The sequence below is a fragment of the Trachurus japonicus genome, chromosome 10 (genome assembly GCF_045865225.1).
Source record: "Trachurus japonicus isolate A0001 chromosome 10, Traja_1.0".
Classification (NCBI taxonomy): domain Eukaryota; kingdom Metazoa; phylum Chordata; class Actinopteri; order Carangiformes; family Carangidae; genus Trachurus; species Trachurus japonicus.
In genome coordinates, this window is record NC_140916.1 from 37540681 (window position 1) to 37564068 (window position 23388).

Consider the following 23388-nt stretch of genomic DNA (forward strand, 5'->3'; position numbering starts at 1 on the left):
GTTTGCTGTTGAAAATGTTTCTCCTCAGGATGAGCAACATCTGGATTCAGAGGAACATCTGTAAGAGCAGCTCTGCTTCACATATACTGTAGCTATAACCTCGAATCTACAGTCATTTTAGATTAGATTAGATTTATACATGTGATATAACTGCACCATTTATACAAAAACTACACAAAATTAACTCACTTAAAGGGATAGTTCAACATTTTGGCAAATTGGCCCATTGCCATAATCCCTATAGTCATAGCAGTAGGTTCGTTACCTTTATTTGTCGGTGCAAGCTATTTTTAGAACGGTGGAGCAGAGCGGCGAGCTGCTCAGAGCTACGCTACGGAGGCTCATTATGGGATTTCTTGGTTTCCCTCATCAAACTCATCAAATACACAATCCAACAACTCCACAACGCTCTACCACACAGAGTTGTTTTAGAGGGAAATTCATGCAAAACAGCTGATGCATGTTGCCTTCAGGGACAGTTTTTCATCAACAGTCTCTGTATTTCCCTCTAAAACAACTCTGTGTGGTAACGTTGTGTTATTATCTCATAGCGTGGTGAATGTTCAGGTCACAACTTGTCCACCAGAGCGTTGTGGAGTTGTTGGATTGTGTATTTGATGAGTTTGATGAGGGAAACCAAGACAACAGGAAAAAGCTTGCACACTGATCAAAAATGGGAATGTCCACCAGAGAGATTGACGGATGCAGAAAACGTTTAATGGTCCATCAAAAATAGGACGGATAGATGAATATGAGTCTGGGAAGACATATGAATAAGCCTAAAGAGAATCTAACTTAAGTCATTCCACTGTCCAGAAAAAACAAACAAACAACTGGTGAACATTCAAAGCAACCATCTACACGACCAGGTCGAGCCGTGCTAGTAAGTTCACTGCGAGAAGTTCATGAAGTCTCCAAGCTGTTTGGATAGTTGATGTCAGAGTACACACATCTCCCATAAGACACACTGCACGAGCTGTGCAAGGAGGAATCATCAGAGTAAGACTGAAGACTGCCAGAGACCACCTAGACCAAAACCTGGCCTTTAAAAAAAAAAATGTGCTCGTATGGACAGATGCACAGATGAATCTAGAATTAAATTATTTGAGCTTAGTAACAGGGGAGCGTGCCTATGTTCCCACAGCCCTATGTTCCCACTGGACTCTCTCTACCTATCTGGACTCTAATCTATCTGGCCTGTCTAGCTTCTACCTGGTCTTTTTACTAAACTTAACCAACTCCTTTCTTCATTGCCTAAACCCAACCAATGGTGGGACCAAAGGGCTGTGGGAACATAGGGCCTAATTTTCTCTGACAACAAAAGTTAGAAATGAGGGAACATAGGGCTGTGGGAACATAGGAATGACCCCAGTAAAACAGAGGACATGTTTGGCGTAAACCAAATGCAGCATTTATACCTATACCTACCTTTATTCCGTATGGAGCTTTAACACAAACATCTACCTTTATTCCGTATGGAGCTTTAATACAAACATCTACCTTTATACGGTATGGAGCTTTAACACAAACATCTACCTTTATACCGTATGGAGCTTTAATACAAACATCTACCTTTATACTGTATGGAGCTTTAACACAAACATCTACCTTTATACCGTATGGAGCTTTAACACAAACATCTACCTTTATACCGTATGGAGCTTTAACAAACATCTACCTTTATACCGTATGGAGCTTTAACAAACATCTACCTTTATACCGTATGGAGCTTTAACAAACATCTACCTTTATACTGTATGGAGCTTTAACACAAACATCTACCTTTATACCGTATGGAGCTTTAACACAAACATCTACCTTTATACTGTATGGAGCTTTAATAACATCTACCTTTATACCGTATGGAGCTTTAATAACATCTACCTTTATACCGTATGGAGCTTTAACACAAACATCTACCTTTATACGGTATGGAGCTTTAACACAAACATCTACCTTTATACCGTATGGAGCTTTAATACAAACATCTACCTTTATACCGTATGGAGCTTTAATAACATCTACCTTTATACTGTATGGAGCTTTAACACAAACATCTACCTTTATACTGTATGGAGCTTTAATAACATCTACCTTTATACCGTATGGAGCTTTAACACAAACATCTACCTTTATACTGTATGGAGCTTTAATACAATCATCTACCTTTATACTGTATGGAGCTTTAACACAAACATCTACCTTTATACTGTATGGAGCTTTAATACAAACATCTACCTTTATACCGTATGGAGCTTTTTAAATATCTGAGCAGTAAGTTAGCAGGTGTGCTAACAGGTTGTAATTATTTGTTAAAAACATGTTATTGTTAATGTAGGAGTGAAGGGTTTGCGTTTTGTTTGCCTAACATGAAATATCAGATCCCATCATCTTCAGATTTTATGAATGAAGTCTATAGTTTCTCTCTGAGTCCACCTGTCTGCTCTTTGCCTTTGTCTTTAATGACAACTAATTAGGCATTAATTGTTTAGCTGCTGGTTAACAGAATAGTGGCATTCGTATTATGAGGTGTTTTAATTGCGTGTGTGTGTGTGTGTGTGTGTGTGTGAGAGAGAGAGACAGAGTGGGAGGGGGCTGAGCAATGTTCACTGACTGTCCTGTGTGTGTGAACATCTTTCATTAATCATCTAAGGACTCTGCCTTCGTAAACTAATTCTAACATTTTAATGGGCTTCATCAGCAGGAACACAGCAGCCTCCTATCACACACACACACACACACACACACACACACACACACACACACACACACACACACACACACATAGGTATTACACACTAATGAAAAGAGGCCTTGGGGAATAAGAGGTTAGCTTAACGTTAGGTTTTACTGCTCCTCATAACGCTAATCACTGTGATCATTATGCTGAACTGGACTGGAGAGTGTGTGTGTGTGTGTGTGTGTGTGTGTGTGTGTGTGTGTGTGTGTGTGTGTGTGTGTGTGTGTGTGTGTGTGTCATCATTTCCATAAGCACATTTGTATGTATGACCCCCGTGTGTATAGGAGTGTTGTGTTCTGCATTGTAGCCCAGGCAGTGGCTAACAGCCTGACTGGGAAATTAAAAACCATAAATTCTGCTTAGCGTTGATAGTAGCTCAACAAATGCACACACACACACACACACACACACACACACACACACACACACACAGCCATCCCTATCTCCCTTAAGCCAAGGAGAGAGAAGGACTGACATAGAAGGTGAGTTTAACTACTCTTCTCCTCAGTCTGAGTGTTAGACTTTAACAGATGAGCTGATGTGATACGTGAACCATCGGGATTTATTTGGATTCATGCATACACGACACATTCATTTGAATTATGAAATTGTCTTAAAATAGATCAAGCCTTTATCAAAGTCACAACACAATCTATTAAAACTACTAACACTAAAGTCTGAAGCCAGTCCTGAGGATCAGTTCTGTAACTGATCCAGGATGATGAGTACATGACCCAGTCCCTCCATCACTGGCCTCCTGTGTTTTGGCAAATTGGCCCATTGCCATAATCCCTACAGTCATAGCAGTAGGTTCGTTACCTTTATTTGTTGGTGCAAGCTGTTTTTAGAACGGCGGAGCAGAGCCGTGAGCTGCTCAGACCTACGCTACGGAGGCTCATTATGGGATTTCTTGGAACGTTACGAGACAGTCGAGAGTTGTTTTCGAGGTAAATGCAGACACTGCTTGCTGAAAAACTGTCCCTGAAGGCAACGCGCATCAGCTGTTTTGCATGAATTGACCTCTGGCTAAGCCCCGCCCCCTCCACTCACTCGGACAAACAGTCAACATCCGGTGACAGTTGCTATGGCAACAGCTGTCACAGTAGGAGACATTTCACAGGAGGCAACTGATGATTTATGGAGACTGAAAGATTAAATATCATCTGGAAGTCACCAAAACTTCACTTAGCTTTACTGCTATGGCTGCTGATAGCGACGGGCTAATTTCTGTTAGCCTGTCTATGGAGTTTTACATTATACGTTAGCATTAAGCTAGCGGGCTTTATGCTTAGTTGTGATACTGGCTAACATCCAAACATCTCTGACAATATGTTGCCTCAAATACGTTGTTGACTTAACTTAGAACAGATGTAGACATCCTTGTTAAGTTTATCCAGGTTTAGTTGGTGTTGTGGTCTACTGCATAACTTTATCCAGAGCAGACACTTCTCTCGGTTGAGATGTGGCTTGGGAAAAGGTTAAAAAAAAATCCCCCCCGTGGCCCCCAGCCTCTCAGGATACCTAGTGTCAGAGTTGCATGTACCCCATGAACACCGTTTGACCATTTTAAACTTAAAATGTCAAGAAAAAACATATAAAAACAACTGAAAACTGACTAACTGCAATGCATTTCAATGGACGTGGAAGCAGAGAATGTCCGAGTGTATGGGCTAGCTATGCACACTGTGATTGGCTCATTGCGTTTGGGGGCGTGGCTTAGCCATAGGTCAATTTGCCTCTAAAACAACTCTGTGTGGTAACGTTGTGTTATTATCTCATAGCGTGGTGAATGTGCAGGTCACAACTTGTCCACCAGAGCGTTGTGGAGTTGTTGGATTGTGTATTTGATGAGTTTGATGATGAGGGAAACCAAGAAATCCCATAATGAGCCTCTGTAGCGTAGCTATGAGCAGCTCGCCGCTCTGCTCCGCCATTCTAAAAATAGCTTGCCTTGCACCGACAATTAAAGGTAGCGAACCTACTGCTGTGACTATAGGGATTATGGCAATGGGCCAATTTGCCAAAATGTTGAACTATCCCTTTAAGACAGCTGGACTCCACACTGACTCCATCTCAGGCCACCACAGAGATTTGTGGCTGACCAATAAATATGAAAAAAGTTGTATTATAATATTATATGTTCTTTGATTCATTATATTATTTATATACTATATTTTTTAAGCGTGTGTGCAATTATTACAAGATGAAGAGGGGGGGTCGTATTCAGAACAGAAGGCTTGACCAGATTAAACTTCCCACAGAAGGAGACAACACACAGTCTGTCATTTAATACCATGTTTTATTAAAGTAGAGTAAACCATGTAGACAGGTGTGCTATATAGGTCCAACACTGAGACATTAATCAGTGGTTTATAGTCCAGTCATTTTAAGACAAAAAAGGGGGTCAACGTTGAACAAATTGCAACAGAAGCAAACTCAACTGATTTTGTATCCTCAACATGTCCTGAGTGAGGGAAAAAAAGCCCAGAAGAATCCCATTAGGGGAAAGTTTAGAAAAAGACCCAAATATATCCCATTTATACGCCTATTATTATTTTTCTCATGTGAATAGGGTAAAATTTTTAACCTTTAGATATCTCCATGAAAATTACTGAGTTGATTACTTACATTAAGACAAACAAAAAATGTATTACAAGTTTTGTGAAATTCTTTGTTAACATGAGCAAATTTGCATAAATTTGCATAAATTCCACCGTTTTGACGGCACATGTATATACAGCGGGGAAAATAAGTATTGAACACGTCAACATTTTTCTCAGAAAATATATTTCTAATAGAGCTATTGACATGAAATTTTCACCAGATGTCGGCATCAACCCAAGTAATGCACACATACAAAGAAATCCGAACATTAATGTCCATAAATTAAGTTATGTGTAATAAAGTGAAATGACACAGGGAATAAGTATTGAACACATGAAGAAAAGGAGGGGCAAAAAGGTATGGAAAGACAAGAAAGCAGCTGGAGTTTGTCAGTATTTAGAATGTAATCCTGTCTCCTATCAGTGCAAAGTCATATCTGCTGGTTTAGTCCTGATTGATGCCTTTTAAAAAGGTTTCTCACCACCAAGGTGTCAGACAAGAAGTATTGCATGATAGGTAATAGCAAAGAGCTGTCTAAGAGCTGTCTAAAGACCTACGCAACCAAAGATTTCAGACAGAAGAGACAAAACAATAATCAGAAGGGTTCCCTAACAGTCCAGGACACTGGTGGAGAGCTTCAGAAAGACCTGGAATCAGCAGGTACAGTTGTTCCAGAGAAAACAATAAGTAATGCACTCAACCACCATGGCCTCCATGTCTTGCATGGTGTGCGTGCATGGAGGCCATGGTGGTGGTACCAGCTTGAAAATTGGAATGAGTGACAAGAAATCACTTAAAATTCAAGATGACTGCAATTTTTCAAGAATCCGTCGCTGCAGGAAGCACTATTTTACATGGTAGCCTAAGCGCCCTAGCTCATTAAAGCTACAGTTGGTAAGCTGACGAAAGTGAAAGTAAACTCCGTGACTTGGTCTGAAATTTCAAGACAATACACAGGTCCCTTTATGAACCGATGGAGTCAACTCATTCCAGTTGTCATGCTGGTACCACCACAGCACCTTTATATACATGTGCCGTCAAAACGGTGGAATTTATGCAAATTTATGCAAATTTGCTCATGTTAACAAAGAATTTCAAAAGACTTGTAATACATTTTTTGTTTGTCTTAATGTAAGTAATCAACTCAGTAATTTTCATGGAGATATTTAAAGGTTAAAAATGTTACCCTATTCAGGTGAGAAAAATAATGAATAGGTGTATGAATGGGATATGTTTGGGTCTTTTTCCTAAACTTTCCCCTAATGGGATTCTTCAGGGCTTTTTTTCCCTCACTCAGGACATGTTGAGGAAACAAAATCAGTTGAGTTTGCTTCTGTTGCAATTTGTTCAACCTTTTTTCATCAGATGACTGGACTATTATTGTTTATTATTAATTCTTCCGTTGGATCCATCCACACTGGTCCTACACACCTGCCTCAGTCAGGACAGAGATGTGGAACATTCCTCTCTTTCTTTTTTGATGTAACAACATCAAACACCACATTTTCCCTCATTTTTCCTTCCTCAGATGAAGGCTTCTTCAGACGGAGAGGAGGATGAGGACGACGACGACGATGATGATTTTGATGAGGTTCCAGAGAAAGAGGGATACGAGCCCCACATTCCTGAACATCTCCGAGCAGAGTATGGTGAGTCCGGGTCAGCCCAGACCCACAGACATCTGGATCAACAGTCTGGTTAAGCTACAAAGGAAAGACCTAATCTGTTAAGATGCATACACACACTCTACAAACAAACACACAGTCAGTTCTAAGAGGCGGCCTTCAGCAGCAGGTCAAGTTCCTCTTCTCAGCTGCTTTATTTGGAATCCACGCCCGTTGCTGTCTGTCATAGACTCTCTCCTCTCTGTGTGAAAGGAGCAGAGGTGGGAGAAAGTCCCTATGTTGCAAGTCCAAGTAGAGTCTCAAGTCTTTGCTCTCAAGTCACAAGTCAAGTCCAAGTCCTAAGATTTTTTTTTCGAGTCCCAACCAAGTCCTAAGATTTTTGTTTCGAGTCCCAAACAAATCGATTATAATTAATGATACATAAAGATCATGACCACACCTTGCTTCTTTATTGGTTACATTCAATTTCACTTCACATTCTGCGGAGACGGTGACTCAGGATCGTCGTGTTCCCCCACACACAAGCCGACTTTTGATCCAAATGGTCACAATTGTTGGGGCCAACAATCGTAAATATTGAACATGTTTAATATTTACGATTGTCGCCGCCGACTGTTTTACGGGTCGATTGTCAGGAGAATTTAAATCTTAAAACACCACACACTACAGGAGAATCTCATAAAATAATCTCAAGAGCCAAGATAATCGGGCGATTTTTGTCTTTGGTCAGAAGGGGGAAAATCGGGGCAAAATCAGCCAGATTATCTTTATGTGTGGTAGACATTAGTGTGTTGGCATTAATTATACAGCCAAGACTGATAACAGGACTGGGTTCTATAGGAATGTCTCTGGCTGGCTGCTACAGTAACATTGATGGGACACTTTTTATTTTAATATTTGTGCTGCATGTGACTTGACTTGAATTCAAGTCTTTCCTCTCAAGTCCAAGTAGAGTCTCAAGTCTTTGGCATCAAGTCCCAAGCGAGTCCAAGTCTTTTTTTGATTTGATCAAGCAAGTCTTAAGTCATCAAAATCGGGACTCGAGTCCAAGTCAAGTCTCAAGTCTCGAGTCCAAGTCCACACCTCTGGAAAGGAGTTAGCAGACCTGGGGTCAGTCAGTGAGACCAGATTGGAGGTTTCGGTCAGACACACTTTGACTCACAGAAACATCATCTGTGTTTGAATTCTTTTTATTTTTTAGTTTAGTTTATTTAGATCCCCATTAGCTTTTGCCACAGAGCAGCAGCAGCAGCAGCAGCAGCAGCAGCAGCAGCAGCAGCTTTTCTTCCTGGGGTCTTTTCATCGTAATAAATGACAAATACAAACCATTAACACACAACACATTAATACATAAAACATAAAAATACATACAGAAAACACATACTCAATACAAAAACAAAACATCCAAGACAAACACTTAACATATGTTACCCGCTCCTACATTGAATCACTACACAACAAGGATACCAGGACCCAATTTACAAATATAGGCTATTAATGGTCAAAATTGCGATCAAAATAATAATCTCTTAGTTTCATTTTAAAACTAACCATGTTTCTTTGTTGTATAACATAATTTGGATGGGCATTCCACTCCTTCATAGCTCTATATAAGACTGTACCTTGAGAGAGTGCCCTGCCTTTATTTTTTCATTCAGCCCCACAAAACACTTTCAACATCCCGGCCCACTCAACTGTCCCCACTCACACCTACAAACAAAAAAAGAAGGAAAATACTAAATATCAATTCAGTGACAGAATTCTTAAATGCTTGTACAGCTGAGTATACAAAGGTTACTACCCTGGTTATATTTTTCCAAGGGAAGAAATTGAGCTGTAAGATCCAGGAACATATGAAATGTTGGTGGTAATTCATTTTTCCATAAATAACAATAATCTACATTTCTTTGAGTCTAAATGGCTCAAGTTGATAAGATAAGATCATTTAGTAAGTAAACATGAGGGGATAACTCAAATTCAAGCCCTAAAACAGATTTTGTAAATAAGTGAATCAGATTCCAGAAACTATTTAATTTATCGCACAGCCAGAACATGTGCATGAATGTTCCCTCTTTAATTCTACACCTTAAACAATGTGGGTCAGATACAATTTATGAATGAATTTACAATTTGTTTCTTTGATTTTTTGCTCATAAATGGGAAGTGTGTTCGTTCGCAGATGTTCTGGCAAACGTTTTCATCCAGCTCTGGGTGAGGGATCCCTCCTCTGTTGCTCACCCTGAGCTTTCTCCTGGTTTTCCCTGTTAAAAGGGTTTTCCATGGAGTTTTTCCTCAGTGGATGTGAGGGTCTAAGGACAGAGGATGTTGTTATGATGCCATGTAAAGCCCTTTGAGACAAACTGTTGGTAAAAAAGAAATGGGCTATACAAATAAAATCGCCTTGCCTTGCTTTGCCAGCTTTATTGCAATGTCTGTCTCCCAATTTTTTAAGTAAGGTAGGGAAACTTGAGTGGCATCCTTTCATTAAGGTATCGTCTAACTGAGTTTCTTCCAATCCAGACACTTCAAAGTTGATCTTTTTTAGAGCTGCAACAATTAATCGATTAATCGAACAATAATCGATTACTAAATTAATCGTCAACTATTTTGATAATCGAATAATCGTTTTGAGTAGTTTTTTTGAAGAAAAAAAGTCAAAATTTTCTGATTTCAGCTTCTTAAATGTGAATATTTCTGGTTTCTTTGTTCCTTTATGACAATTAGCTGAATATCTCTTTGGTTTGTGGACAAAACAAGACATTTGAGGACGTCGTCTTGTGGTTTGGGAAACACTGATTGACATTTTTCAACATTTTTTAACATTTTATTGGCCAAACAACTAATCGATTAATCGTTTAAATAATCGACAGATTAATCGATAATGAAAATAATCGTTAGTTGCAGCCCTAATCTTTTTGTCATCAGTGAGTGAATGTAGGAAGCTCTGGATTTGCATATACTTCAAAAAAATCAGAGTTGGGAATGTTATATTCTGCTTTTAGCTCAAGGAATGATTTTAGTTTTTTTCTGAAATAAATCTTTAAACTGTGTTATCCCCGGGTGTGAGAAACAACAATGAGCTGAGCCTTTCAATGGAGACTGATTGTGTCTTTTTCCTGTGTATCTCTGATGGATATTGTCCTGTCAACACATTTGCTACACATGCTTGTCTGCTCTAGTACTGTTCCTGGTATGGATCATGTCTGGCCTGCAGGCAGCACAGCAGCAGGTCAGGGGTTAAATGTCCAGGTCATTAACCACCATGTTATTGCTGCGTCAGCTCCACGGCAACGTGTTTATTGTAAATATCAGATGGATATGAATCCTATTGATATGATTTCCAGGCTGCAGGCGGCCGAGGACGGCGCTGCTCCGTCAGCCACATTCACACCCCGCACCGTCACTCACACACACACTCAGATGTGAAGTTTATGTGTGTGTTTATTTGTCTATGTTAAAGGGATAGTAGCATTTTTTTTAAAGTGGGGTTGTATGATCTACAAATAGCCCCTAAGTACTTTAATTGCAGTAGAAGACTCTCTGCACTCCTCCCGTTAGCAACGCCAGGCCATAATAGCCCTGCCCAGAGATTTACAACATACAGTGTTGTGAACAGACCCAAAGAAACGGCCTATTTTCACGGCCTAAAAGAGGTTTTACCTGAAAAACAAATACACAGTTCCATTGTTCGCTATAATATAATTTTTTCCAGCCCTTCAAAGTGCAGGAAAAACACAGTTTTTATTTGGACCTAACCAACTGCTGATCGGCGGGCGCTAACCCTGGGCGGAGGGATACGTGAGTTGGTTAGGTCCAAATAAAAACTGTGTTTTTCCTGCACTTTGAGGGGCTGGAAAAAATTATATTATAGTGAACAATGGAACTGTGTATTTTTTTCCAGGTAAAACCTCTTTTAGGCCGTGAAAATAGGCCGTTTCTTTGGGTCTGTTCACAACACTGTATGTTGTAAATCTCTGGGCAGGGCTATTATGGGCTGGCGTTGCTAACGGGAGGAGTGCAGAGAGTCTTCTACTGCAATTAAAGTACTTAGGGGCTATTTGTAGATCATACAACCCCACTTTAAAAAAAATGCTACTATCCCTTTAATGACACCGTAACACCACAACATGCTGGCTGTGCTGTTATTGCTGGGTCAGCCATGTTGTTGTCGTTGTTGTGTTGCTCGCCAACAGCCCACTGAGTGATTCTATTCACACTGAGCCTCTTCTTTACCTGGGAGACCCCCCCCCCCCCTCCCTCCATTACTAATCAATTAGACACAAAAGTAATTAGATTGTATCTGATGGGTCCAAAACAGCTGTGTGTGTGTCAGGGTGATTAGTGGGCTAGACCATTACCATCGACAGGGACCATACCAAATTAACAATATAACCTCTGTAATGAGCCCCCATTAGCCCCACACCACATTTAACCCTCCCATCTCCCACACACACACTGAGGGTGGGGTGTTGGGGTGGGGGGGGGTTAATGGCACACAAAGCTAAATAGGCAGATAATACAAGCATAGGGCTGCTTCAAAACTACTAACTAGCTGCAGAGCTCCTACTAGCCTTCTCTGCTCCAGCTGTGAGCAGTGAACACACACATCCACACCAACATCTCGTCTCTGATTAACTCATTACAAACCCTGAAGGAAGAGGTCAGAGCTGTTATTGGCTCATTAGCTGACCAATTACAATTCAAGGCTCTAGAGCTGGCCGATAAATTGATTTTATTGATTAAAAATGAAAATTGAGTTTCACTTTAACTTGGGCCTGGCCCGTTGAAATGATATTTTTGTATATACCAGCACTTTGTGTATTATGTTTAATATGTGTACGAGTAACTGCTGCACAATCAGTGCTAATGGATGATTGTTTACTGATTGGGGCTGATACATAGCAGGTGTGTGAGTAGTACTCTTAACATCTGAGGAAGAGATGGCAGCTCGAAACCTCATGGGTATTTAATACATTTTTTGCACTGGAGCCATATGGTGTTAGTCGCGAGCACAGCCGTGTTCCTGTGGTTGAGAGGCCCAATTGGACAGAAAATGTGCGTTTAGGAATATATCGTATTCGTGTAGTCCAGGCCTTAGAGTGGCCAGAGAACCCAGAGTGCATGTCTTTGGACTGTGGGGAGTTGGGGAACCCATGCAACTTCCACCCAGAACAGGCCCAGGCCTGCACACTAAAAAATGTTGGGTTATCTCTGTATCTCGATTTCTGAGTTATTGGTGTTGAGTTAAATTTTTGGGTTGTTTTTCCAGAGTGTAACCCATTTTCAGGGTTATAGAGCTATGAATTTAACCCAATTCCTGGGTTGTGCAAGTAATTGGTTGGGTAATTCTGTGACTTAACCGGCTGGTTCATTTGAAAAATGCTGTCCGCACACTACAACATTGGGTTATTTTTAACCCAACTATTGGGTCGAGCAAGTGCTTTATACACGACCCAATAGTTGGGTTAAAAATAACCCAATGTTGTAATTAGCATAACCCAACTCTTGGGTTGAATATTCAACCCAAAAGTTGGGTCAAAAAGATTAACCCAACCCATTGGGTTAAAATAACCAAAAAAAGGGGGTTGTCCTTATTATTAGTTAATTTTTAACCCAACTGTTTTTAGTGTGTGGGTCCCAGAACCATGGGAATCTTCTGCTGAGGCAACAGTGCTAACCGCTGCACCGCTGCACCACTGTGCCATGCAGCCACAGCACAATGTGCAGCTGTGAAATGTGATGCCATGCAGTCAGGAAAGTGTCACCATCTGCTCCATCAGTTCCAGATGAAGAAGTGAGGAGCTACTCGACGCTAGTGAGGTGTTCCTAATAAAGTGCTTGGCGAGTGTATATCTCTTCCCTTCTCCTCTTTCCTCCCCTCTGTCCTGTTCTGTCATTCTGATTATCAGTCGTCTTATCCCCATTTCTGCTGTCAGGACACTATCTCTCTCTCTCTCTCAAATTAACATTTTAATTACAGGCCCTGCTTAACCCCCAGAAAATCAATACCTCTTTCCACCTTTCCTCTCTCTTCGCTCTCTCTCCCCTGAACCCTCCTTTCTCTTTTTTCTTCTCCTTGTCTTTGAACCCCTGCCACCTTCCACCCGCCCATTTTCCACATCCGTACACCGCAGTCAGACACCTACAGCTGCACCGCTTTCCTCCCATTGATCAGTGTGTCGTAGCGTCTGTGAAATCCAGACCAACCTCTGCCATTTCCCTGGTTTGTAATGAGCAGGTTGAGTGTGTGTGTCATCATGTGACAGTCAGAGATGGAGGCGTGATAGATGGAGGAGGAGCCAAGGTTCATATCAGCCCTTTAACCATAACCAGGGTTTTTAATGCTGCTTTCAGGTGGCCCTCCGTACTGAAAATAACCACCATTTTTTGTGTTTTTTTCATCCCTTATTTATTAAGTATGTAGTTTAAAGGGACAACGAGGAGTTTTGGAAAAGCGAAGTGTTTCCACACTACATTTATGAGCCTCCGCACCGTGAAATTCTTTGACCGGCGCAAGACAGACTCATGTTTTCATTCATCAAGAATTAAAGTCAGAGGACGATCACATACCGTCGTAGTTCCCACCATAAACGGAGATTCATACGGCGGCGTTATTCTCATGACTCGCCACGAAACCGAAAGTAAAGAAACGCTGGTCGGCTCGCCCAGCATTTCCACCATTAATTAAAATAACAAAATAACCATAGAGACAAAACCATAGATTTATCTAAAATGGACCATTAACAAGTGGTAACGGAGATTCATCCACATTCATATGAGACTTTTTTTATAACCAAATAGAAACTCCTCGTTGTCCCTTTAAATAAATGCACATGTGAATTTATTTTCCCATCTTGAATATTTAAAGGGATAGTTCACCCAAAATTGAAATTTCTCATCTCATTATCTACCCACCCTCATGTGGACTAAGGGCTGGGAGAAGTTTCAGAGTCCTCCGTGGCTTCTCTGAGTTACAGGGGGTCTCGGCGTAGCAGTGCATGTCCATATAACGGTTGCAAATGGATACCAACTGTCTTCGTAACAAAAAGACCAGTGTTGGGTATAGTTACTTTTGAAAGTAGTTAATTAAGTTACAACGTTACCATCAGTTAAAAGTAATCAGTTACGTTACTGCGTTACCTATGAATAAAAGTAACGCGTTAGAGTACTCATGCGTTACCAAAAATTAAAAGCCTTTTGCAGCGCCTCGCACATGCTGCAACTTAACAGACAGACACACAGCCTCTTTTAAATGCACTGAGTCCTGACGAATAGTCATCCAACCAAATTAACTCTACAGGATAACAATAACAGGAAAGACAGTCAGAAATATGCAACATAGCGTGTTTTTTTTTTTTTTTTGATCGCAGAACTGATCAAAATTCAGGAGTTGCCGTGAATCCCTCTCAGCGGCTTCACTGCTCGATCTGTCTGTCAGTTTGAATGGAGGACTCACGTGTGGAGAGGAGGGAGGCTGGCGAGACGTGAACGTCCTGCCTTGTGTGTAATAAAAGTTTTTTAAAAATGCGGTTAAATGTACTGGTATCACACTGCTGCTACGGCAGCTATGGAGTAGAGATCCGGGCTGGACCGGGGGAGAACTGAGCTGCCGCTCGCCAAGAGGGAGCTGCTGAAAGCAGCAAGCACTGAGAGCCGGCCCGGGCTGCTTGTTGCTGCTGGAGAAGCAGCTCCGTACGTGGAGCTGATTCATGGGCCCTTAAATTGGATGTGGATTTTTTTTGCGGTCGATAGAAGCTTATCACCACCGCAGAGTGTTTTTACCGTTATGTTCTTGTCCTTTTCGCCGGCGAATTGAAACGCACACACACAGGCAACGTAGGTCGGCAGGACACAGACGCATCACAGCGCTGCGCCTCGGCTGACACATCCGCAGGTTGCACAGTAGTCTGTCTGACAGAAAGCAGGCTGCAGTCGGGATTTTCCTTTCCTTATCCGGCGAAAAGTAACGGATTACTTTTTTAAAAAAATAACTAAGTTACTGATTGCTCAACTCACGAAACTAACGCGTTACGTTACACGTTACTCGAAAAAAGTAATTAAAGTACTCTAACGCGTTACTTTGTAACGCGTTACCCACAACACTGAAAAAGACACACCAAAAAACATCCAAATACCTCCATGCTGCTCGTATGTAATGTCCGTCTTGTATTGAAGCCCTGAAATGCGAAATTGTCCCGAAAAAAATTAAATAAGTCTATGTTTAAGCTTGTTTTGTAGCGGAAGCTTCTCTTCCTGGTTTGTCAAATTTGGACGAACCAGGGTCCCTCCTCTTCCCAGTTCGTCCAAATTTGACGAAGAGGAGCTTCGAGAAGCTGACTGAATTTCCTTCGGGATAAATAAAGTATCTATCTATCTATCTATCTATCTATCTATCTATCTATCTATCTATCTATCTATCTATCTATCTATCTATCTATCTATCTATCTATCTATCTATCTATCTATCTATCTATCTATCTATCTATCTGAAAGGGCTATCTCAGTTATTCAAACAGTTATCAATGGCTGAAAACTTCTAGTTTATGGAAATATCAAAAAATGAAAATGTCAAAATCCCACCATGTGAAGGGTTTTCCCAGGCCACCACACATAATATGGTAATGCTCTTTCTTTATGTTGGCATTGAGGTCTTTTGGATCCATGCACACATGTGGATCGCCATTGTTTCTGGATTTTCATGGGATTAACCCATTCTGCTGTCTTCCAGTCCTTCCTGCTGTAGCTTGTCCAGTGATGGTGCTGGAACATGAACAACAGGCTGTGCGCTCTGTTTTAGCTGTATCTTGAAGGTGAAAGTTAGGCCCTTGAAAGATGTCTGGATACTGGTTCACTTATGCTTCCACATTAGGTGCGTTTCCATAACCCCTTGAAATGCGCAAAACCTAAATATCGAAATTAAAAACTGGTAATGGAAACACCTACATTTCGAAAAAAAACTCTCAAATATCGCTAAAAAGTTTTTACGCTCTCATGAGGTGGTTTTTGAGACGTATCGATACAAACGTGTATCGCAAAAGTGTAATGGAAACACTTTTTTTGCTTTTCTACACGTCACTGGAGTTGTGTGTGTCCACGCTGTGCTGGTTTATGTAACTTGAGGGGACAAATGAACCACATGTTTGTTGTCATGCATTGCTGACCTGGGCATCGTTTCTCAATAAATTAGAAGCGAGCGGAAATAATGAAAGTAATGGCAAACAAACACTGCATATCTCCAAAATCAGGCAGGTTTCCTACTCATTTTAATGTAACAATTGCCGATGAGAACCGGTGTCAAAAAGGGAAAAAGGAGGAAAAAAAAATTTGATCATGGACTTTCATGATCGATTACCATGGTAACGAACGAAGCTTCGAAGCTTCAAATTTTTTGGGTTAGCCCTACAAAATACTTTTCAATGGAAACACCCGCAAATGGCAATTGCACTTTTTTCGAAGTTTCAGAAATATCGCTTTTATTTTGCGAAAATCATCTGTAATGGAAACGCAGCTAGGCTACTGTTGAATGCATTTCTGTTGCTGAGGTTCCCTCTCTCAGCCAGACCCGGTCTTTGTCATGTTTTTTTGTCACCTAGCAGTGGCTTGTGTGTGTCCCTCTGGAACAGCTGCAAACATACGGCTGTGATCCTTCCCTTTTATCCTCACTTTAAGTCTGCATTTGCCTTTTGTGTCAGTGGGTTGTCCATTCACCTTCAGGGCCCTGACGTCATTCATGCTCACTGACCAAATTAGCCATCAGCCCTGTATCCTGCTTCAAAGTGCTGACAACTCCATTCACAAGCAATGCCTCTGTCCACTCGTCCCGTTCCACTAGTCACACTTACTGTAGTGTTTCCTTCTCTGTAGGCTTGGATTCCTCCTGTGCCACCGTGCCCACAAAGCTGTTACAGAGAGAAACCATTCACTTGGTGGGTCTATACCTTTAGTGAAGCATTGCTTTGCAAGGTGACTTTGTCCTTTAGTTGCAGGCTTTTCCATAAGCTGGGCATTGTTGGAGTGCAGGTCTCGTGCCATACCATTTACACTGACATATTTGCTATATATAGAACATGGCTGTTGCTCCTCAGAACTGCGTCAGACTGGAGCTAGTGAAGGCATAGTAGGCTACTGCCTGACAGGTGGAAGATAGGACCCATGTGTTTTTGTTGGTTTCACTTCCACAACTGTCATCGGTAATCAGCTGTGTGTGTGTTACTAGAGAGAAGCTTGTCCTATCACGGTGAGACAAATGGATGATGTGACCATTTATGGTGTGAACAGGCTTGGGGAGTAACGGATTACATGTAACTGTAATCCGTTACAGTACGGGGAAAGAACACGTAATCAGATAAAAACGGGGATTACAGGTATAATACTCAGAAAATTAGAATATCGTGAAAAAGTTCATTCATTTAAGTAATTCAACTTCAGTGTTTCCCCCAGAATTTCAGAATCCCCAAATTTGTTAGTTAAGGTGGTGTCTGTCTGACCTGTAGACGGGGAGGGCGGGGGGCGCGGATCTATTGACGGGGGGGGGGGCTGGAGCGGATCGATCGTCGGGGGAGGGACGCACCGCGCCGTGCCGTATTAAGTTTCGCTTTCAACACGCGCTGCTGTTATGCATGCGCGCTTCTCTGTGGTGTGTAAGAGGATGCGGCCATAGTCCGACGGGGGGGGGGGGGGGGGGGGCGGCGGGGGCGGCGAAGGCGAATATCGCTACATTTTTTATTTTTTTTAAGACGTTAGTTTAGGCGGCAGCTCTTTGTTGTTAAGGCGGCCGCCTTAACAGGAAAGCGCTGCGGGAAACCCTGAACTTAAAAGGTGAAATGAATATATTATTTAGACTCATAACAGGCATTGCAAGATATTTCAAGCTTTTATTTGTTAGAATTTTGATTATTATGGCTTACAGCTTATGAAAACCCCAATCAAAAAATTAGAATATCGTGAAAAAGTTCAATGTTGTAGCTCAAATTGTCACAGCCTCGTCAGCCAATTAATCCAAAACACCTGCAAAGGGTTCCTGAGCCTTTAAAAGCTCTCTGTCTGGTTCAGTACAGTTCGCAATCATGGGGAAGTGAATTAACTTTTTCACGATATTCTAATTTTCTGAGTATTACCTGTACTTGGCAGGATTACATTTTTAAAATCAACCATAGCAGGCTATAGAGCAGACAGATGCACACAAGCCAACACGTGAAACGAGTCGACCACCCGTGTAGCCTTCATCTGTGTGTGTCCCAGTTTCCACACACCGCTCCGTCTCAGCTGTGGGTTAGCTCCGAGTCCGACTGTCGGATCAAAGCACAACCAGCCATGGGTGCAGATCTCGGGGGGGGCGGGGGGGACATGTCCCCCCCAATTTCTGAAAAACATGAATTGTCCCCCCCAATAAAAATACCCTAAACTATTCAAAATTTAACAAATGTATTTTCAGACTTCACATTCTTCACATCTAAAAAGAAATTATTGAAATGGTGGAACAAATAATGTTTGACAAAAATATTTCTGACTCCACATCCCACCTCTGGTCTCCTCCACTACGATGCAGATGAACGGGGAGTTTCTCACACAGATGACATCAGCAGGCTTTTAAAAAACAACCCCCTCAATCTTATGGCTTCATATTTTGATATTCATCCATATCAATTAATCGTGCATAAAGTTCCCTACACTGGGGGAAAAGGAAGATGGTGAGAAGAACTGGGGATCTGGGAGGGTCGGTGGGAGGCGAAAGATTATGTAGTAGACATTACATGTCCGAGACCCTTTAAATTATAATTTACTAATATAACAGCAGTGATACTCGCTGTTGGCTGTTTAGGACAAATAAACAAGAAAGGTAAGCACAATAAATGATTCCCTGTGCAGTACTTTTTGAATGATATGCCGAGACTTTGCAGAGTTGTGATTTATGGCGGCATGGTATGAGTTCTATATGGGTAAAAAAAAAAAAAATCACCTTTGTGTCCCCCCCAATCCTGGCATCGGACCTACACCCCTGCAACCAGCTGATTAACAGCCGTGTGTAAAGTGAAAATAAAATGTAAACAACAGATCAATTTGCCTTTCTGAGCTCGATTTTTTTTTTTTTACTTTCGTTTATGTTCCTGCACAACGGATGTTTTGTATCATAAAGTGTTGTGGTTTTCACCTCCACAACTATTTATTCTTTCTAACCGGTGACTCGTGGTTTGTGCCGGTGCCAGTGATTAATGTTGACAAAGTGATGATTTTACAGTCGGGAGTTTATACACTGTCTTATATTTTGAAATTTACCGGATGCTCTGTGCGTTTGATTTTCGGTTTGAAACGATCTAATCTATGTGGATTGATGTGTGACGTTCTTTATTTGCATGTTTGGTATTGAAGTAATCCAAAAGTAACTAAAGTATTCCGTTACATTACCTCAATTTTGTCATAGGCTACTTAGAGTACGTTACTGATTACATTTTTTAACAGGTAATTTGTAATTGTACTGGAATACATTTTTAAAGTAACCCTCCCAACCCTGGGTGTGAATGACCTGTTTAATAGAGCTGTAACATTAGCATTAGCATTAGCATTAGCAGTTGTTTTCAGTCTAGAACAGAGGTGAGTTCACCATCAAAGCTTGCATTATTACTTCTAAGTTATAAGCCACATCAAGAGTTAGAATGTAAGTGAAATTAGAGAATGTGTCTAAGTGTAAATGCATGTACGTGAGAGAAAAATAGATATTATGAAAAATGAAAAATGAAAAAATAGAAAAATAGATATTATGTATGACAAGTATACATGCATGTGAAAGGAGAATGAATGTGAGTGAGAATGAGAATATGTGTATGAGGAAGGAGAATGAGGCCAGAATGAATTATGTCTTGTACTAAACAGCTAGGTCTCAAGGGCAGATTGATTGATTGATTAATTGATTAATTGATTGATTGATTGATTGATACATAAACGCAACAAAAACAAATGAATGAAGAATGAATTGTCAAGAGACAATCACCAGCAAATGCACCTTAAAGGGATAGTTCACCCAAAATTCAAATTTTTTACTCATTATCTCCTCCCCCTCATGTGGACTAATATAAGGGCTGGGAGAAGTTTCAGAGTCCTCCGTGGCTTCTCTGAGTTACAGGGGGTCTTGGCGTAGCAGTGCATGTCCATATGACGGTTGCAAATGGATACCAACTGTCTTGGTAACAAAAAGACACACCAAAAAACATCCAAATACCTCCATGCTGCTCGTATGTAATGTCTAGGGCTGACCCGATTATCATATTTTGATAATAGAAGCTTCGCGGACATAAAATCGATTTTAATCGAAGCTTCGGCGGCCGGCAGGGTGCGCGATCGTAACGTCTGACTGCATATCTCCAAAATCAGGCAGGTTTCCAGGATGCCAAGTCGCCTACTCATTTTAATGTAACAATTACAGATGAGAACCGGTGTCAAAAAGGGAAAAAGGAGGGAAAAAAAAAATCAATTACAGACTTTCATGATCGATTACCATGGCAACGAACGAAGCTTCGAAGCTTTGAATTTTTTGGGTTAGCCCTAGTAATGTCCGTCTTGTATTGAAGCCCCGACATGAGAAATTGTTCAGAAAAAAATTAAATAAGTCTATGTTTTAAGCTTGTTTTGTAGCGGAAGCTCCCAGTGTTGCTCTGCCAGAATCTCGCGTGATGTGCGGAGCCGTGAACTAGGTGTCGATGCAAATCGTGCGAGATTTGGACGGACCAGGAAGAGCAGTGCTGGGAGCTTCCGCTACAAACAAGCTTAAAACATAGACTTATTTAATTTTTTTCGGGACAATTTCGCATTTCGGGGCTTCAATACAAGACGGACATTACATACGAGCAGCATGGAGGTATTTGGATGTTTTTTGGTGTGTCTTTTTGTTACGAAGACAGTTGGTATCCATTTGCAACCGTTATATGGACATGCACTGCTACGCCGAGACCCCCTGTAACTCAGAGAAGCCACGGAGGACTCTGAAACTTCTCCCAGCCCTTAGTCCACATGAGGGGGAGGAGATAGATGAGTGAAATTAGAATTTTGGGTGAACTATCCCTTTAACAGAAACCAGGCTGAGGTTCAGAAACTTGCAGGTGGATAATTTGAACGCATTTTCGATTGTTAACCAATTATCCTAACTAACTCTAAATGCCTAGTCCTGCACATTTAACCCCCCCGTTGTCATAACGATGATGACGCTGGACCGTGATGTGTCGTTGTGGACATCATCATAAACCAATTAGGCTTTTCATCAAAAAGACTCGTACTGGTTGAATTTCACTGGACTGTGGCAGGTCACATCTAATTATGTGTGGGATCAGTTCACAGCTTAGTGCTCCCTTTGATCTTACACACACACACACACACACACACACACACACACACACACACACACACACACACACACACACACACACACACAGCCTGTTCCTGTGTGCCCTACTTCCTGATAGAACTATGCATATTAAGAGACAGACAGGGCAGCCTGACTGGACTGGACTCAGGGCCGGCCCTAGGATGTTGGTGGCCCCCTAAACAAGGTTTTTGTTTGTGGCCCTGCACTCTAAGCACAAACACCAAATCACTGGTTAAAACTGAATACAGACGTGTTTATGCCCTCTGAGGTTTGAGGACATTTTCTAGACTTTTACATATTTTTTTAAATGTATCTTTTTAAGATACTTGCAGATGTAACAATACTCAAGTGTTTTATGTCTAAATATTAGAACCTCCGCTGTAAGCACACTGAGGCCAGTTTGTCCTAGAACACTGTAGAAAGAAATAATTTAGGACAAATGCTGGAAATTTGAGGTCTGCTTTTTGAAACATGTCAAATCCCTTGTGAAAACACTCCTTCAGTCATGAGAATGAACTGTTTTGGTGCTTGAAATAGGATATGAATACAGTAATAGATACGTGTAGAAAACAAGTCTAAAATGACATTTTGTAAGATTGTTTTTTGAGCACAAATGTTGTCATTCTGCCGTTCTATTTTCACCAAATGTCTCAAATGTGAGATAAAAGAAGCTGAATATTGACTTCACATTACATATAAAGCTCATAGCTGCACGTGCAGACCTCAGGATGTTTAAATGACTTGATGAACCCCGGTACCTTTCTGATCATGTGGCCCCCCACCTAACGGCTGTGGCCCTAAACAACCACATAGAGGGTTTATACCAGGGGCCGGGCCTGAGTCTGAACTGTGTCATGAGGATTTGGCACAACACAAAGTCTGCAGTCTGATCTGAACTCCGTCTGTGTCTGTGTTCTCAGGGCTCGATCCATCTCCATCCACCTCAGCAGCACCTGTTACCAAGACCCCCCCTCCTGCTAAGAGACCAGCAGCAGCCCCTCCCCCTCAGCCTTCCTCCTCCTCCTCCTCCTCTTCCTCCAGGCGTCTGAAGCGACTCACAGAAGAGGAGCAAGACCCAACATGTGCAGCTGCAACCCTGAGGGTCCTCAAACAGAACCTGTCTCTGCCTGCAGGGGCCAGGTAACAAGTCCTCCTGTTTCACTGAGGTAAAGGAGCAGTTTACTGTGTAGTAGAGCTGGGCCGATACGCTTTTGTGCCGCTTCGATTCTCCAACGATTTTTGGGTCCCGATTCGATTTAAATTGCGATTCTGATTAAACAAGTATTGCGATTCGATTTTTACCATGTATTGCGATTTTATTTTTCAATTATTGTGATTTTCTTTCCTTAAACAAGAGCAGGTTGAACCAAACACTTGATAATACATCACAAGTCATATTTCCAAAAAACAATACACACGACATCACATCAGTTTGTCTGTTGTGTTCGTTTGTTCACATAGATATCTGTGAACAAACCAACACAACAGGCCGGTTTGACTTTGTCGAGTGTAATGGCACAGAATACATGATCGTACAATAAAGATTGGTCGTCCCAAAAAAAAAAAATAGAATTAAAAAATAAATAAATTAAATTAAATTAAAATTAAATTTTTAAAAAATCGAAAAAAAATCGCCAGAAAAAAAATCGCGATTAATATAAAAATCGATTTTTTGGCCCAGCCCTACTGTGTAGGTGCACTCCTCTAGTCCTCTGTGTCCCTGAGACACAGTCCCCCAGACAGGAAGTGAAGCAGGAATCCACCTCCATGCTTTGAGCTTGTCTTTCAGAATGGGGGATCAGGTGATGTTAAAGGGATACGCCAACATTTTTTTTTTCGTGTCTTGCCTCACTCCCGAGTCCATGACCAGCAGATAGACACCATCCTTTCGACTGTGCATGCAGTAACAAGGGAGATAGAGCCGTATCGCCTGTAATTAGCTTAGCTCAAACACTGGAAGTGTATGGGTAGTGTTAGCCTGCCTCCACCTAAAGTCATCAGAGAAACTCTTCAACAACTCTAAACGGACCGATCTTCGTCTTAGAGCTGACAAAACTCTCCGG

The 23388-nt window shown here is 41.4% G+C and overlaps 1 protein-coding gene across 7 annotated transcripts in view; it reads left to right on the forward strand.

Moving 5' to 3' along the window:
• Positions 1 to 23388, forward strand: part of uvssa (UV-stimulated scaffold protein A) — a 74647-nt gene that overhangs the window by 36368 nt on the left and 14891 nt on the right. For all 7 annotated transcript variants that reach the window (XM_085788626.1, XM_085788625.1, XM_085788628.1 and 4 more), the window contains 2 exons: positions 6873 to 6993; positions 22246 to 22465. In XM_085788626.1, the coding sequence (XP_085644752.1) occupies positions 6873 to 6993; positions 22246 to 22465 (341 nt within the window). The remainder of the gene's footprint in view (positions 1 to 6872; positions 6994 to 22245; positions 22466 to 23388) is intronic.